The sequence below is a fragment of the Gymnogyps californianus genome, chromosome 2, assembly GCF_018139145.2.
Source record: "Gymnogyps californianus isolate 813 chromosome 2, ASM1813914v2, whole genome shotgun sequence".
Classification (NCBI taxonomy): Eukaryota; Metazoa; Chordata; class Aves; order Accipitriformes; family Cathartidae; genus Gymnogyps; species Gymnogyps californianus.
Window position 1 is genome coordinate 134,674,576 of NC_059472.1, and position 14,355 is coordinate 134,688,930.

General features: G+C 34.7%; 1 protein-coding gene across 2 annotated transcripts in view; it reads left to right on the forward strand.

The window, feature by feature from the left end:
- The window catches only part of SNX13 (sorting nexin 13), a 75,030-nt gene extending 61,889 nt beyond the window's left edge, over window positions 1-13,141 (forward strand). For both annotated transcript variants that reach the window (XM_050892727.1, XM_050892728.1), the window contains exons 20-26: window positions 461-571; window positions 1,880-2,041; window positions 3,260-3,331; window positions 5,808-5,953; window positions 7,736-7,804; window positions 8,969-9,081; window positions 9,578-13,141. In XM_050892727.1, the coding sequence (XP_050748684.1) occupies window positions 461-571; window positions 1,880-2,041; window positions 3,260-3,331; window positions 5,808-5,953; window positions 7,736-7,804; window positions 8,969-9,081; window positions 9,578-9,825 (921 nt within the window). In that variant the 3' untranslated portion in view covers window positions 9,826-13,141. The remainder of the gene's footprint in view (window positions 1-460; window positions 572-1,879; window positions 2,042-3,259; window positions 3,332-5,807; window positions 5,954-7,735; window positions 7,805-8,968; window positions 9,082-9,577) is intronic.
- Window positions 13,142-14,355: the final 1,214 nt, after the last annotated feature.

Genomic DNA, 14,355 nt, shown 5'->3' on the forward strand with positions numbered 1-14,355 from the left:
TCATTTAGCACTAAAATATGTTGACCAACTCAATGGACATGTTAACAACAAATAATGAAGATGACTAAAACATTGTGAAATCTGATTGTTCTGTTTAGAGTGCTAATATTTTCTCCTTTGTGAGATATGTGCCCCATTTTTAATAGCAATATTTTTTTTCAGTCACGGCTATTTTTTTTTTTCTTGGAGTTTTAGAAGCAGTTTGAGCGTTCATAAAAGTGTGTGTTTTTCTGTGAGATGCTATAATTAACATACTAGTTAAAATTATGGGAATTACCAAGAAGCATGTTCTTTCCGTCTTGAGAATAGTGTAATGTTGGAATAAAATTTAGAGAATGAATGAAAAAATACATTGCAAGATGTAGTGTCTTTGATTGTGCATAGTAAACTTTTACTAAACTGAATGGTATGACCTTTTCATTATTTATTAAAAAGCACCTTTTAAAAATTGTTTTATCAGCTCTTGTTAAATCCTGAAGTGATGAAGGCTTCTCCAGCTTTAGCCCATTATGTGTATGACTTCCTGGAGAATAAAGCCTACAGCAAAGGGAAGGGGGATTTTGCACGGAAGGTAAGAATGTTTTGCACTGTCAGGTGAACTTTAGAGCATTCATTAGTGCAATGATTGCATTAAACAGGGATGTTGAACTGATATTAAACAGCTATATAGCACTCAAAAAAACTTGCAAGTGAGTTACTTTAATACTTTTTGAGTGGCAAAGTATCTGAGGACATATGGAACCAAAAATTTGCCATTTTTATAACAGGTAAATTTATTTGTATGACAAGGAGATAAAATTTTCAAATCAGGCAGTGTATTGCACCAAGACTACTTTAAAAGTGCGTTTGTTGCAATTTACTTTGTTAGACATCTGTGATTTTTTTTTTTCCTCATAGTCTCAATCCTTCTGATTTCTTTTTTCAGTTCTTTACTCTGTATTTGCTGCTGTTACCATGCTCTCCACTCTTCAGTCCAAAAGATGAAATGCATTTCCCTTCCAAAGCAGCTGTTATGTATTTAGTCGTTGTAACCATTCAGAGTCATTGGTCAAATTCAGAGCTCTGAGCTGTGCATCCTTCTTGTTAAGCCACTAGAACTCTCTTCAGACAAGTGATTCTTTGTTCTTTGCTTTGCAAAGAATCTGCTTTGCAAACATAGTTATTTCTAAACTTTTAGTGAATTTGATATATAAAGCATCTGCAACTGTATTGTCACTTCAAGTTGTTGTTCTGCCTATATTCCTTAAATATTTAACAGTGAAACAGTTAAATATTTATCAAGGTTTATGTGATGACTGAGCAAGATTTGATTTCCAGCTTATCAGGTTCTTCAGAAACTTAACTTTTTAAGGGCATTGCACTAGTATTTGTGCCTCTGTTTGGACTGAATGCAGAGTATATACTGAAAGAAAAATTGTAACAGTTTCTATGGAACTACTTTATGTTTTTAATTATACTTGCCATGATATTAAAGCATATTACTCCAGTACTGTTTAAGAGAGGCATGTTTCAAAGATGAAGAGTTGAAAGCAAAAGTGAAACATCTGGAAGTAGGAAGCTTCGGAGGGAGAAATGGCATTGAATGGAGGAGAAAAGGAAAATAAATTCAAGCTAAGAAAAGCTGAGGGATGGGAAATGGAAATGACTTAGGAAGAAGATCTGTTGAAAGATGTAAATAGTTACAGTAGGGCTGTAAGCAATGAGAGATAGAAATGAAAGTGAAGCTAAAACTTTATTCTGCATTCTGTAATGAAGTTAAGCAATTTGAGTTGTTCTTTATTTTATTGTTCTCTGGAACAGTGTGATACTTCTCATAGTGTATTAATATACTGGTGTCCTCATAGATTATACAATTCTGGTTAAACATCTTCCCCTTCAGATGGACACATTTGTAAACCCACTGCGTAACTCTATGAGAAATGTATCAAATGCAGTCAAGTCTCTCCCTGACAGCCTGGCAGAGGGAATGACTAAAATGTCAGACAACATGGGTAAAATGTCAGAGAGATTGGGACAAGACATAAAGCAATCATTTTTCAAGGTAAGAAAATATTTGGTAGTTAATACATACTAGTGAATTAATAGGAGATTAGCTATTGACTCACTTAAACTTTTGTTGTATTCTATAATGAAGAGTCAAGTAATTAGACAGGAAAGCAATCTGTTTTATACCTGTACCCTTTTAATAAGGTTCAGCAGTCATTATACTACAAGCATGGAGTTCTCTTTGCTATTAAGTAACACATTTTAAGATGACATCTACAGACTGTTACAGCGATCCTTCTTCACTTAATTCAATGCAGCCATTTGAGAAGAGTGAGAGAGTCACTGATTTTCTTATTCTTTTTTACCACCCATTCTTGTAAAGCAAGTTTGCTGCATCTGCTGCTTTCATTAGGAAAAAAACCCATATATTATGAAACTTAGAATAAGGAGATAGCTTCTTCTCTGCTTATTCCTTGCTGAATTCTGTTTTTAATTAAATTTTCTTTCTGTCTTTCCTGCCATCTTTCCTCATCTCTTATATTCCTAAAATGTAATACCTTAGAGGTGGGGAATAGTAGCATGGCATGATATCTAGAAGTCCTATGAAAGTAGTAATCTTCCTAACATGTCCATCTTACCTTCCTTTCCCTTGCCCTCCTCTTTCTGTGTGTAGCTGTAAGGTCTGTGATCAGGGATTGTTCCATTTTGTGTTACCAAAACAATTATATGTGGCAGATGTAGAACAGCAACCACGATGAGTTAACCCTGAAAGCATGAAAGGGAACAATAAATCTGGTGGGTGGGTGTGGGGCAGGTTGGTTGGTTTTTTTCATTACTTGTGAGATAAAATGGTTGGCTCTGGGCTTTCTCATTGCTGGTAACTTCCCTGGTGTGTGACTAACAATTTATCTGCAGTTATACTGACTGGGTAGTCCGTGACTGGGCAGGACTTAAGAGGAAATACCAGAAGAAATATCAGTCCCATGTGAATTTCTAGGTGTTTTTCAGTTGAAGCATTAGGCACTTGAGAAAATATATGTGGATTGTCTTAAAGGTGTTGATAAATTTGATAGCTATAGGAGAATACCTACCGGCTTGATTTGTTGGAAGATGAAAGGACTACTGTATATTTATCTGCGGTAGTATGCAACTGACTTTTGACCAAATGTTTGGTTTTCATTTTCATAACCAAATTGATTATGAAAATTGATCTGACTTATTGGTATTCTAAGGTATTTTTTACTTCATAAACATTACCTTTTTTTCATTGTAGGTGCCTCCTTTGATCCAGAAAACCTATTCAGATCCTGACCATTGCCGTGTTGCAGCACCAATTGATGACAATGTGAGTCTGACATTTGTCCTTTCAAAGTTGACTCCTCTAAAACCAAATTAATGAGTTACTTATTTTATGTTAAACTATGTATTTATTGTTTTCTGATATTATACCAGGCACTTACAAACAGTTCTTAACTTTTTAAAAAGAAACTTACATGCTTCTGTCTAAAATTAATATTTTTGTTAGTACTAAAATGGTTTGCACAACAGTGGAATAACTTAGGGTGTACATGCTACTGCTTCTGTGTTTTGCGGGTGGGGGTTTGTTTGGGTTCCCCTCCCCCCCAAATTTCTGTCTGTTCAAAGATAATATGGTACCATACTGTTAGCATTTGTTTCCGTTGGCATTTTATGGATTCTGATTTCTGATGTGACCTTTTAGGGGGCATTTGTTTAATGGATCAGAAGTAGTGTTTGCTATGTTTCTATGGAAAAAACCTTCAGAACGTTTTCCTAAATAATAAACCTTTAGTATGTGGATACCTAAAATGTACGTAGTAGTAATATTAGGAACTTGAAAGTGAAGTTTAAGCTCTTGATGTTATCATAAGCTATGGTATTTTGCTATTTTTTTGTTTGAAACATTGATCATATATGTGAAAACAATTGGAAAAAAACTTTTATCTCTAAGTAGGACAGAAAGGCCATAAGATTAGCAGTGATTATATACAATTTACTATGGTCATAAATCTGCACCTGTTCTGCCCTTCACGTTTAGAGTTTTTTGGTAACATCAAAGCATTCCAGTTTGTCTTCCTGTGCATAATTGCTGTGATGGCTTGGTAGATGTATTTTTGCTCAAATAACATAGCCTTGAGTTCTTCAGGGTTTTCTTCTTCCCCATTGTTTTTTCACTATATCAGACTGTATCCTTAAATTTGTAGTTACAAATTTATATCTTTGATACTCCTGAGGTTTCTGTTTTGCACAGGCAAACCAAAATAGTATTATTCAAGTATATGGGCAGCTTCTCTGCAAATATTTCATTGATCTTCTGTAAAATGAATAGAAACTACAATTCTTGATAGCTTCTAAGTTAACATACCAAGTGTTTCTGAAAGGCAGATTTCAAATGTTTCAAAACCTTTCAACTCTCAACTGCTCTTTTAAGATGCATTGTTCACAACTTAGTCACTCAATCAGACAAAAAATATGGCAGTTTGAATGGAATCTTATGTGGAGAAGTAGTACTGTAAAAGTGAGGCATGGATCTATAGCAACTCCAACTGGATTATGAATCCACTGTCTGTCTTCCAGTTGTATATAAAGATATACTTGTGTAGTCCACCAAAAAAATGTCCACATAGCTGTGAGATCTTGCTACTTCTTCCAGCGTAGGATTAACAATATAGTGCAAACTACTACTCTTCCAGGTAGACCTGTATCAGATTTCAAATGCAAAACAAAATTCTGAATGTTATGCTTAGAATGTAAAAATCCTAATTAAAAAAACCCACAGAGAAAGCGCATTCAGTCTTCAAATAAATTTTGCTGAGGATATAGTAAGATTTTAATTTTAGCTTGCTATTCCATAAAGTTTTAATAGTAAATATAAAGTTTAAATAATGTATCAGTCAAAAAGCAAATTCATTTGTTGTATTTGAGATAAACCTTTGTGGTCTCTTGTGCAATACAACCGTAACTCCAAATGCTATCTTTTTATGCAATAGCTTAACAATATGTAGGCTTGTATTTTGGCATATAAGCAGGCCGTGAGAAGCTGCTGTTGTTTCTGTAAGAGAAACATTAATAACAACTAAGATGAAAATTTCATACTTTCATACTACAGAATTTAGTCAACTCTCCCTCAAATTTTAGTATGTGAAAAAAAATGTTGGCAGTTACTGCAAGTGTACACCATCCATCTTTAAAAACTTTTACATAGTTACTGAATCCTCTGTTTTAAGATTTCCATAAAAGTTGTTTTTTGTAAGCCAATCTGTGTAACATCTTCTATTAAATAATAAATTGATGATGCTTTTCTTAATCTACAAGCATAAAAGCACTTAATGGCCATGCAGGTTAGAACAATATCTAAATAAAAGGCAGTTCATTGCAGTGAAGTGTCATTGGTTTTAGGAGGTTCTGAATTTGGCGCAGTGCATCCATAAGAAAAAGATGCCAAAGAAAAGCTCCTTCTAGAGTTTTCATGTTAGGCAATTGGAAGCACAGCTACCAAAGGAAGAGTTCAGGGACAAGCTCTCTCTTTAGGACATATTTACTTGTATTAACTTTGTTCAACTTTGGTGAAATAACTGTTTCTTTTTGTCTTATTTTAAAAATGCAATGGATTTAAGCCTAGTTTGTCTTTCATTTTCAATCTTTCTTTGCTATTAGTGACGTTATAGAAGATTTAGGGAAGATTTGTTCTGTCATTGTTCTGCTTATACTGAAGCATTTGATCTGTGAAGTAGCTACTAAAACTGTAGCTTTCTTGAACTGAAATAAAAGTTTACTGATTATACTTTTACTTGCTTGATCAGGTGGATGACAATATTCCGCTGAGAGTCATGCTTCTCCTTATGGATGAAGTCTTTGATTTAAAGGAAAGAAATCAGTGGTTAAGAAGAAATATAAAAAATCTGCTTCAGCAACTTATTAGAGCAACATACGGTGACACAATTAATAGGTACCGCTTTTGTTATATAGAGCGATCGTGTGAGTGAGACTATATAGACTGTGTCTATAAATCCTTTTTGGTATTACTAAATTATTGTGGTTTAGATCTGCATGCATTCCCCTTTGAAGAGGATCAAAAAACCAAGTACAAATGTGATGTAAAATGGAGATAAACACAAAACATTGCTGAAAGACAAATTCCAGTAACTCTTATATGCCAGAGAACTTCCGAAAGAGCTTTCACATATCAACAAGAGTTCACATTTCTGTGAATGTAACTTAATACTGATGGTGTCTATGCTTTTTTGCCCTGTTTTACACTCTACTTTTTGTTGTTAGTACTATTTATTACTTTTTGCGCTATTTCTGTTTACATCTCTTTGATGCCACAAATGATAAATTGGCACTATCAAATTATGTGAACTGTACTGAGTTGCTGTTTTGCTCTCACACTTTAAAAGAGGGAGAGGGGGGAAGGGAAGCGACTGTTATGGGGTCCATTCTGCCCCTTCATGTTCTCTGTAATTCACATATACCCTTTTTTGTGCAAATGCAAAGCAAATTAATAGTGCTGAATAAGTAATGTTTCTTGCCCGCAGCTTGGCAATCTGTTTCCAGGCTTTCCCTTCTAATAATTTGCTTCTGAAAAGTAAATAAAAATATAGAACAAAAAGATTTCTAGAAACAGGATTGGCACTAAATTGTCACTTTGGATTAGTGCCATGAATCAAAAACTTAATTTCTGGCAGGTGAGAAGTAGTTTCATATTACTTTTTCAGGACATTCCTCACTGTATCATTACTTTTTGCCCTTCACAAGTATATTTTTGATGTTTTCATCATCACTCTTAAACATATAGACAGTTCTTGTGGTACCAGTAGTGATGCAGCCATGTAATAATAATAGCACTGGGTGTTTTTCCAATAATTCCTCATGGCCAGGTGACAATTATCTTGAGATGTGTGCTTCCAAAAACATGCTGCCCTGTTGAACAACTCTGAATACTTTTTGCTGTTTTCAGATTGTAGTATAACTAGCTGGGTTTGTGCACAGGCTGCTGCTTTCTTATTGCAGAGATGTGTGCAGAACTATTTTACTTATGCATTTGGAGCTATTCCAGATACTCGTAGCTTCCTCTGGTTCAGCAGTCATACCTTGTCCTACCAGATTCTTGGGGTTTAATGGCATTCTGCAGCAAAACTGTGTTTTCCTGTTTCTTAGAAAACGAAATTCAAATTATGTTTAGGGAAATAATCCTGGGATTATGGTGATACACAGATGCCTGTATCATTTCTGTAAACATACTAGATTTGGATATTGAGCTGTGTGTATGTGTTGATGAATGAAGGTCAAAGTTTATGATCAGGCTGTATCTCCTGTTAAAGATTATGAAGTAACTGCATACATAAGTATGGTAATTTGAGCTTTTAAGTAGGTTCTTTGCTTACAGAAGCAGAACTTGAAGAGTGCTCCATGAAGAGGAGCGCTCCACAAGCAGAACGTTTATCTAATGCTGATGGGAGACGCAACATCAGTTTTCCAGCCTGCTTAGTCATCGTACGTTTACTCAGGAAGAAAAAGGCTTTAGCTTTAGGAGTGATCAGGGAGCTTAGATTCTTATCTGGAGAATCGGTGTTTGCCTTCCTAGTGTGCAGTTTTATAGAACTTACTTATGGAGTTGGAGAAAACTGAAATTATACTTTGTTTGCCCTAGATTGCTCTTTAAAATGCTATACTTATTTGTTCTCTGTTTTAAAAATGAAATGAGAGAGACTTGTTGCTTTGATTTTAGAAAAATAGTTGATCATGTTGATTGGATGACATCTCCTGAGCAAGTTGCAGATGCAGTGAAACGCTTCAGGTATGTCTTTTATCATAGATGTTAAATATGAAGTACTTGCCAATTGATGTCTAATGTCTGTGTATCCTTCCTATTCTTTTTATGTAAGGAAATTATTATTGCTGTACAGAATTCCAGTTGGAGCATACACTGCTTTTTATGTGTGTTAAGTGAGAGAAATTAATTGTCACATGAAGAAGAATATTTTTTAGTTTTCTGCTCTTCCTTAAAAAGTTCTTTGTTAACCAGTCTAGAAGAGCTAGAGTATGGGTATACTTACGAATTTCATCATATTACTGGATGAAGTGTCTTGTTTACCTTGATGAAGGCATGTGCATGCCTTGCCTTAAAAGGCAAACAATTATTACTAAAAAAACCCTAGCTCTAAGCTAATATGTTTTGCATGTGGGCAGATACTTTCAAACTCAGACTTCAGTTCTGTTGTATCAAAGGCTCTGTCATTCCATTTTCTAAAAATCTTAATGGCTTCTGCAATGCTGTTCAGCGAGAGCCACCCACCTTGCCTTTTTTTTTTCATTGGTTTTGGGGTTTTTTTTGGGTGGGGTGAAAGAGATAAAGTAGGATAATGTATTAGCCAAAGGGTCATACTTTGCAGATACTCTGTTTTTTCTTTAATAAAACGGAATAAGAATGTGTGCTTCTTACTCAGAAAAAGAGTATGTCATTCACTGGGGCAAGATACCTTTTTAGACAGAGGCATGTCTTTTGCATTGGGCTTTATACTACACTGAAACTACTTCATCTCAGCTTTAGCTTGTTGATGGGTTAACTACTGCCAGAGATTTAATGAAGCAATTAATAGACCTAAGCCTAGAGTCTTAGTGGCAATAGAGACTGATTGGTAAAAGCAAATCTTAGGTGTATTTTATGTAACAACTATGTGGTATTTGAATGTTTTTGGTGTGTAATATTTTCTTAAAACTTTCTTTCATCTTATTCTTCTACTAAAAAAGTATATGGTAGCTACTAATAGGTTGAGTGTATTGTACTTCTTGCTTTTGATTTCTTTTTCGCCTTTTCCCTTTTCTAATATTTGAAGTGTGTGTTAGGTTGTGTGCAAATTACTTTCTTGTATTTATTTTATGAGATAGCTTTGAGGGATTAAAAAGAACCTTTCACTTGGTAAAATTTTAATGTATTTTGACAGATTTGCTTTTGTTACAGAGATGCTTTTTGGCCCAATGGCATTTTAGCAGAGACTGTTCCACGGAGGGACAAAGCTATTAGAATGAGAACAAGAGTGGCCGGGAAGACCAAATTACTGGAGGTAATGCCAGGTAAGTGAGTCGGGGATTGAAGCCTTGTAATTCTTACCATATATTGGAATTAATGTCAGTATTCTTGTTGAGTGTTGAAATGTTGAAAAGAAATGTTGACATATGAACTGTATTTAAATAAAAAAGGTTTTTAATTGTTAAAGCACTGAACTTTTTCACATGTACTGTGACTTTGCAACTCTAATTCTCTTAGAACCAACCCGGTATTTAGTTTCACTAGAGGATTTAAGTTTAGTGCATGAAATACCTATATTCCAATACAGCATGATTTCATGTAAAATAACATGGTTCCACATATATAGTGTAAAAGTGAAGTAATTTTCAGAAATCCTTTCTGCTGTAAGAGAACTTTTAGTTTAGTCATGTTATGTATAATAGAGGTACTGTTACTTCAAATTCCAAGCTACGTAATTTGAAAGAGTTAATATTCAGTTTAAGTTTGTTAACACAGAAGCAGAATTTAGCTTAAACAACTCTGTAACTTTCATTTTTGTAGACGAACTGAAGCACATCATAGGCGCTGAGACAACACGGAAAGGCATTCTTCGGGTCTTTGAAATGTTCCAGCACACTCAACTGAATAAGAGAATGGTGTATGTGTTTCTGGAGAGATTCCTAGAAACCTTATTTCCACAAAATAAGTTCCATGAGCTCTTCAACAAACTGCATTCACGGTCAAAGCAGATGCAGAGGTATAAGCAGAGACTACATTCTACTCAAGCGCCTTCCTTGCAGAAAAGGTGACACTTCAAACCTATTAAGCTGGTGTATGTTTGTCCAGGACTAATTACTTGGGCAGATTCTCTGGGGCTTCAAACTCACATGCTGTTATTTCTGCACCAGTCTTCTAGTGTCACATATTAGATTATTAATGCGTCTGTAAGACCTGTGGATCTTCTCATCTTCACTTGTAATTCAACCACTACCAGAAGGGTTTGTGTGTCTTAAATGATTTGGTGCGTCTTCATGCAACATTGAGAAGAATACTGGCCCAATATATAAGAATGCTGATTCCTTCCATTCCTGAGTCGATGTTTTGCCCGCAATGAATAGTGCCAGACTGTTCAAGTAAAGCACAACTGTGGTTATACAATGGAAGAAAAGGATGTTTTGGCACTGGGAGATAGTGCAATGTGTGAGAATCAGGTGGAATTGTTCTGTGTTATGCCTGTTGAGGCTCTGTAGGGCTCTCTTAACATTCCTGTAAAGGCTGAGCTAACAGGAAAAGCAGTCTCTGGAATAGCAGGTTCAGAGGAGAGGGGAGAGATAGTTATAGCCCCATCATAAAAGTACATTTATTAAAGAAAAGTTGAGGTAATGTGGCTTTTATGCCACATTTACTTCACCTTTCATGCTTTGAAAAACAAACTAACGTTAGGTCTAATGGGGGTTTTAGTGTAAAGGCAGAGGTGCAGTAGAAATAAACCCTTTGTTCTGATTATTCTGTAGCTTTAAGGGCCATATTCTGCTCTTACAGCACCCAGCATACATTTTGCATGTAACTTCAGTGGAGAAGGGGCATCATATTTATGTTCAATTGGTGTATTTGAACATAGGTCAAGTTGATACTTGTAGAAGGAAGGGGGTATGTTTTTCAAAGAGGGTAGACATCATGTTAGAAGATGAGGAAATTGCACTAAGACACAGTTTACACACAACTCCCCACTAAAATCTGGAACTTTTTTGGGTGTAAAAGACTATGTCCTACTTAATTGAAAGATTCCTTACCTTTTAGTGTGTAAGCCTCATATGGAAAAATATTAGAATTAGTTGGTTCCTCACAGGTAAAGGATTTCATTAGTCATATGCAAACACTTGGAAATTCCTGAACGCATCTCAGTGTATATATGAAAATAAAAAGGAGATAAAACTACAATATTTTTTTAAATAATTTTTTTATTTTTTGCATAGTGTAAAATTTTAATAAAAATTTGACATCCAAGGCCCCACATCCATCTGTTTAGTTTCATTGAAGAATTTCTGTCCAATTAAAAATGAAGTAACAACTGAATAATCCTGTTTGGCCACAGCATATCTCAGTTTGTGTTTTTCTTTTTCATAGTCCCTAACTGTTTGAGCACCACTATCTGGGTGAACAGAAAGTAATCCTATAGAGTCCGGTTTTTTTTCTGAATGCTAAACACAGGGTAAGATACAGCTATTGATCAAGGATCCTTATAGTAATTTGTGTCTTAATGGGAACAAATGATCCTTTTATGTGAGGGAGGAACATAGACCTTTTATGAAAGTGTTCTAAGAGAAGATAGAAGGCTCTCAAAGGACCTAGTTAAATCAACTGAAGCCTCTATATAGATCATTTTTTCTCATGGACTCTATTAATGCAATGTAGCCTTTTATCATACTACTTAATGATGATTATATTGTACTGTTAACATTCTCATACAGTATGCATGGGCTCAAGTGCACTTGTTTGTTTTTTTCTTTATTGCAGAACTAAATACTGTAAATGAAATCCCATTCTTTTATAATCCATAGGAAGACAAGTTGGTAAATCCGTAAGAACCCTTCCCCCTTCCTCTCTGCAGGTTCTGTAGAAGCGTGATGATTAAGTGCTGTTGAATTTAACAAAATTATTGAGTTCTGTGTGAAGTAATCAACATAGCCAGCTCCTATTGTTTACATGCCTGTATCTTCCTCTGATGTTAGGGTGCTCAAGCATACCTGACATCTGACTGATGAAAGATCATTCAGCAATTGTTCTTGGCGATATAGTAAATATATCATTGATCCTACCAAATCTAATTTATGTCTTTTAAATCACCGAATTTGTTATGCAGTATGAAGGTGGGAAGTTCAAATACTGTTCTGTCAAATCTGTGGAACCTTTTATCTATCTTGTAGGTACCACGAAAAATTTCAAGAGAATAGGGATCATGTGCAAATTTGGGATTTTTTTTAATTATCTGGTACATTTCTGTACAAAAATAAAATAATATCTCTAGGAATGTGAACTGAACATAATACGCCATGTTTATTAGTCATTTTACTTAATGAATTTATTACATATATATACCTATACACACATTTATATACATGTGTGTGCATATGTATATATGTATTGAAGTTTTGTCTTCTGTATTTAATTACAGAATGTGGCTTCCTAATTGGTGCCTGTTGGCTGGCAAGAATCATCAGAAACGAATGCTTTTTGTTAAAAAGAGTTTGTATATGTCTTTATTTAAATGGTTTTCCTGTTGACAATTTAAAATACCTGCCCTGTCAACCCATGCAGCCTATTATCCTAGAAAGTCTCCAAAACTGAATGTTAATATACAGCACTTAAGTGTCTGGGTGTATCTTCTGGCCTTTGGGTGCTGTGACTGGCCGCTGAAAATTGTGCCATTGTCAACAAATGCACTTGTTTTAGCCTTAATTATTTTTTAGAGAAAATGAGCAATTGAATTTTTCATTTGGTTCATCCTCAAGCTTGTGCTGCTGGTGTTTGCTAGAACTAAACAGTAAATTTTAAGTGCTACCAGAATGTGTACCAAAATAAAAATACATGAATTCCACAATCTAAATTTTAATTTTGTGCAATATTTTCATTTAATGCATGTGTATTTGAATAACTGTAAAATAAATGAATTTTTAATGTTTTGAAGTCTAGGTTAAAAATGTCTTCTCAGCTGAACAATTCTGCATTCTGTTGTTGCGTTAGTTTATTTAAGGACTTGTTTTAAAAGTCTTATTTGTTACTCCTTTTTTTAATTCCCTTGTTCTCAATGATCCTTGCTCATCTGAGCAAAGCTCATATATTACAAGGGAAAAATCTGAAGAGCACATCTCATGAATATAGTTGTTATAAATTACTTGTGCATATCATTGTACAGTAAGTGTCAGCTGTGTGCCTAATTGTTCTATTGATGCTTTTTCCCTCCCTTTCCCCTCCTCTCGTTTCCGTAACAAAGAATGAACATGAAACAGGCTGCCATGGTCACTGCTAGTGAATGGCAGAGGACTCTGAATTTTTTTTGGAGTTTGCATTTATGTTCTGTCCGATAGAAAGCTAAAAAATTACACTAATAAAGTATTAACAGGATTATTTTGAGTCTCTGTTTATTTTTAAAATAACTTTCTTGCTAGCAGGTACGAATGTTCCTCAAGTCTGGAAAAAAGTCATTAAAGATAAAAATATTGCTGTTAAATAAAACAATCCTTGATTTTTTTTTTAAACACTTTATGAACTGGTTTTGCTTTTAACAAATTGATCTCATTAATTCATAATTCATTTTCAACCAGCATTTGCAGAGAGTGCTGTATTTTAAAAGGACTTATGCAGAAACAGTGGGATTGTATGGTATAGGAGTTTTTTTATGTTGTTGCGGTTTTTTACTCTTCGGCTTTTTCCCCTGGGTTTATTTTTGCAGCAGCTGGATCTACCATGGGAGCACAATTGTTACCCTTGATATATTTATTCCAGCTGTTTCACATTCATCAAAAAGATGTCCTGAGCTACAGAGATGTTAGTTCTTTGACCCTAGGGTAAAGTGTTTACTGCTTTCACTAACTTACACACTTTTGCTACAGGATATAGACACATCTCAGGACACATCTAGCTGATGGCAAGTTCTTATTTGTTGAAGCTGTTGTCCTAGGATAATTTCATGCCAAGAAATTCACTCCATTATAAACTTCTTTTAAAAGTCTTAAAAATATCTGCCATTTGCTAAGTGAGGGTGATACGTGTCTGTGGCTTATTTAACTCTCCAGTCTATCACATTATCTGGTTTATTTTGGTTTTGATGTCTAGTGAATGTGTGAGGATTGCTAAAGTTTTTGTAAAAGTTCAGTAGTCAGCATCACTCTGCCTTGGTTTATTTAACAACAAATTTAATGATTTATGTCTTGGAAGAAAGGAAATTATATAATGAAAACAATGAGTTCACTTTTGTTATGTATTTTGAAAGAAATTAAGCTTTATTTTAATGAAACACTTGAACCATCTATGCCAGTGCAGTTTCCCTCCCACGCACACAGAAGTATGTTTGAATACTTTCGTATTCAAATATCTCAAATAACGGTTTCCCATGCTGTGTCTCTTTTGAATTACTATGGCATGTTGGGGTTGGGATAATCTGCATGGCTCAGTTAAATTATTTGATATCTGGTTCAGCAAGGGCTAACTGGAATTCTCATTTGACATTTTAGAATTGGAATAGTACATAAATTAATTCTAAGGTTGGACTTAAGTAGAGAACGAGATTATATTGGATTTGTTGGCAATCAAGAGGTACTTATTGGGAGTAAGGAATG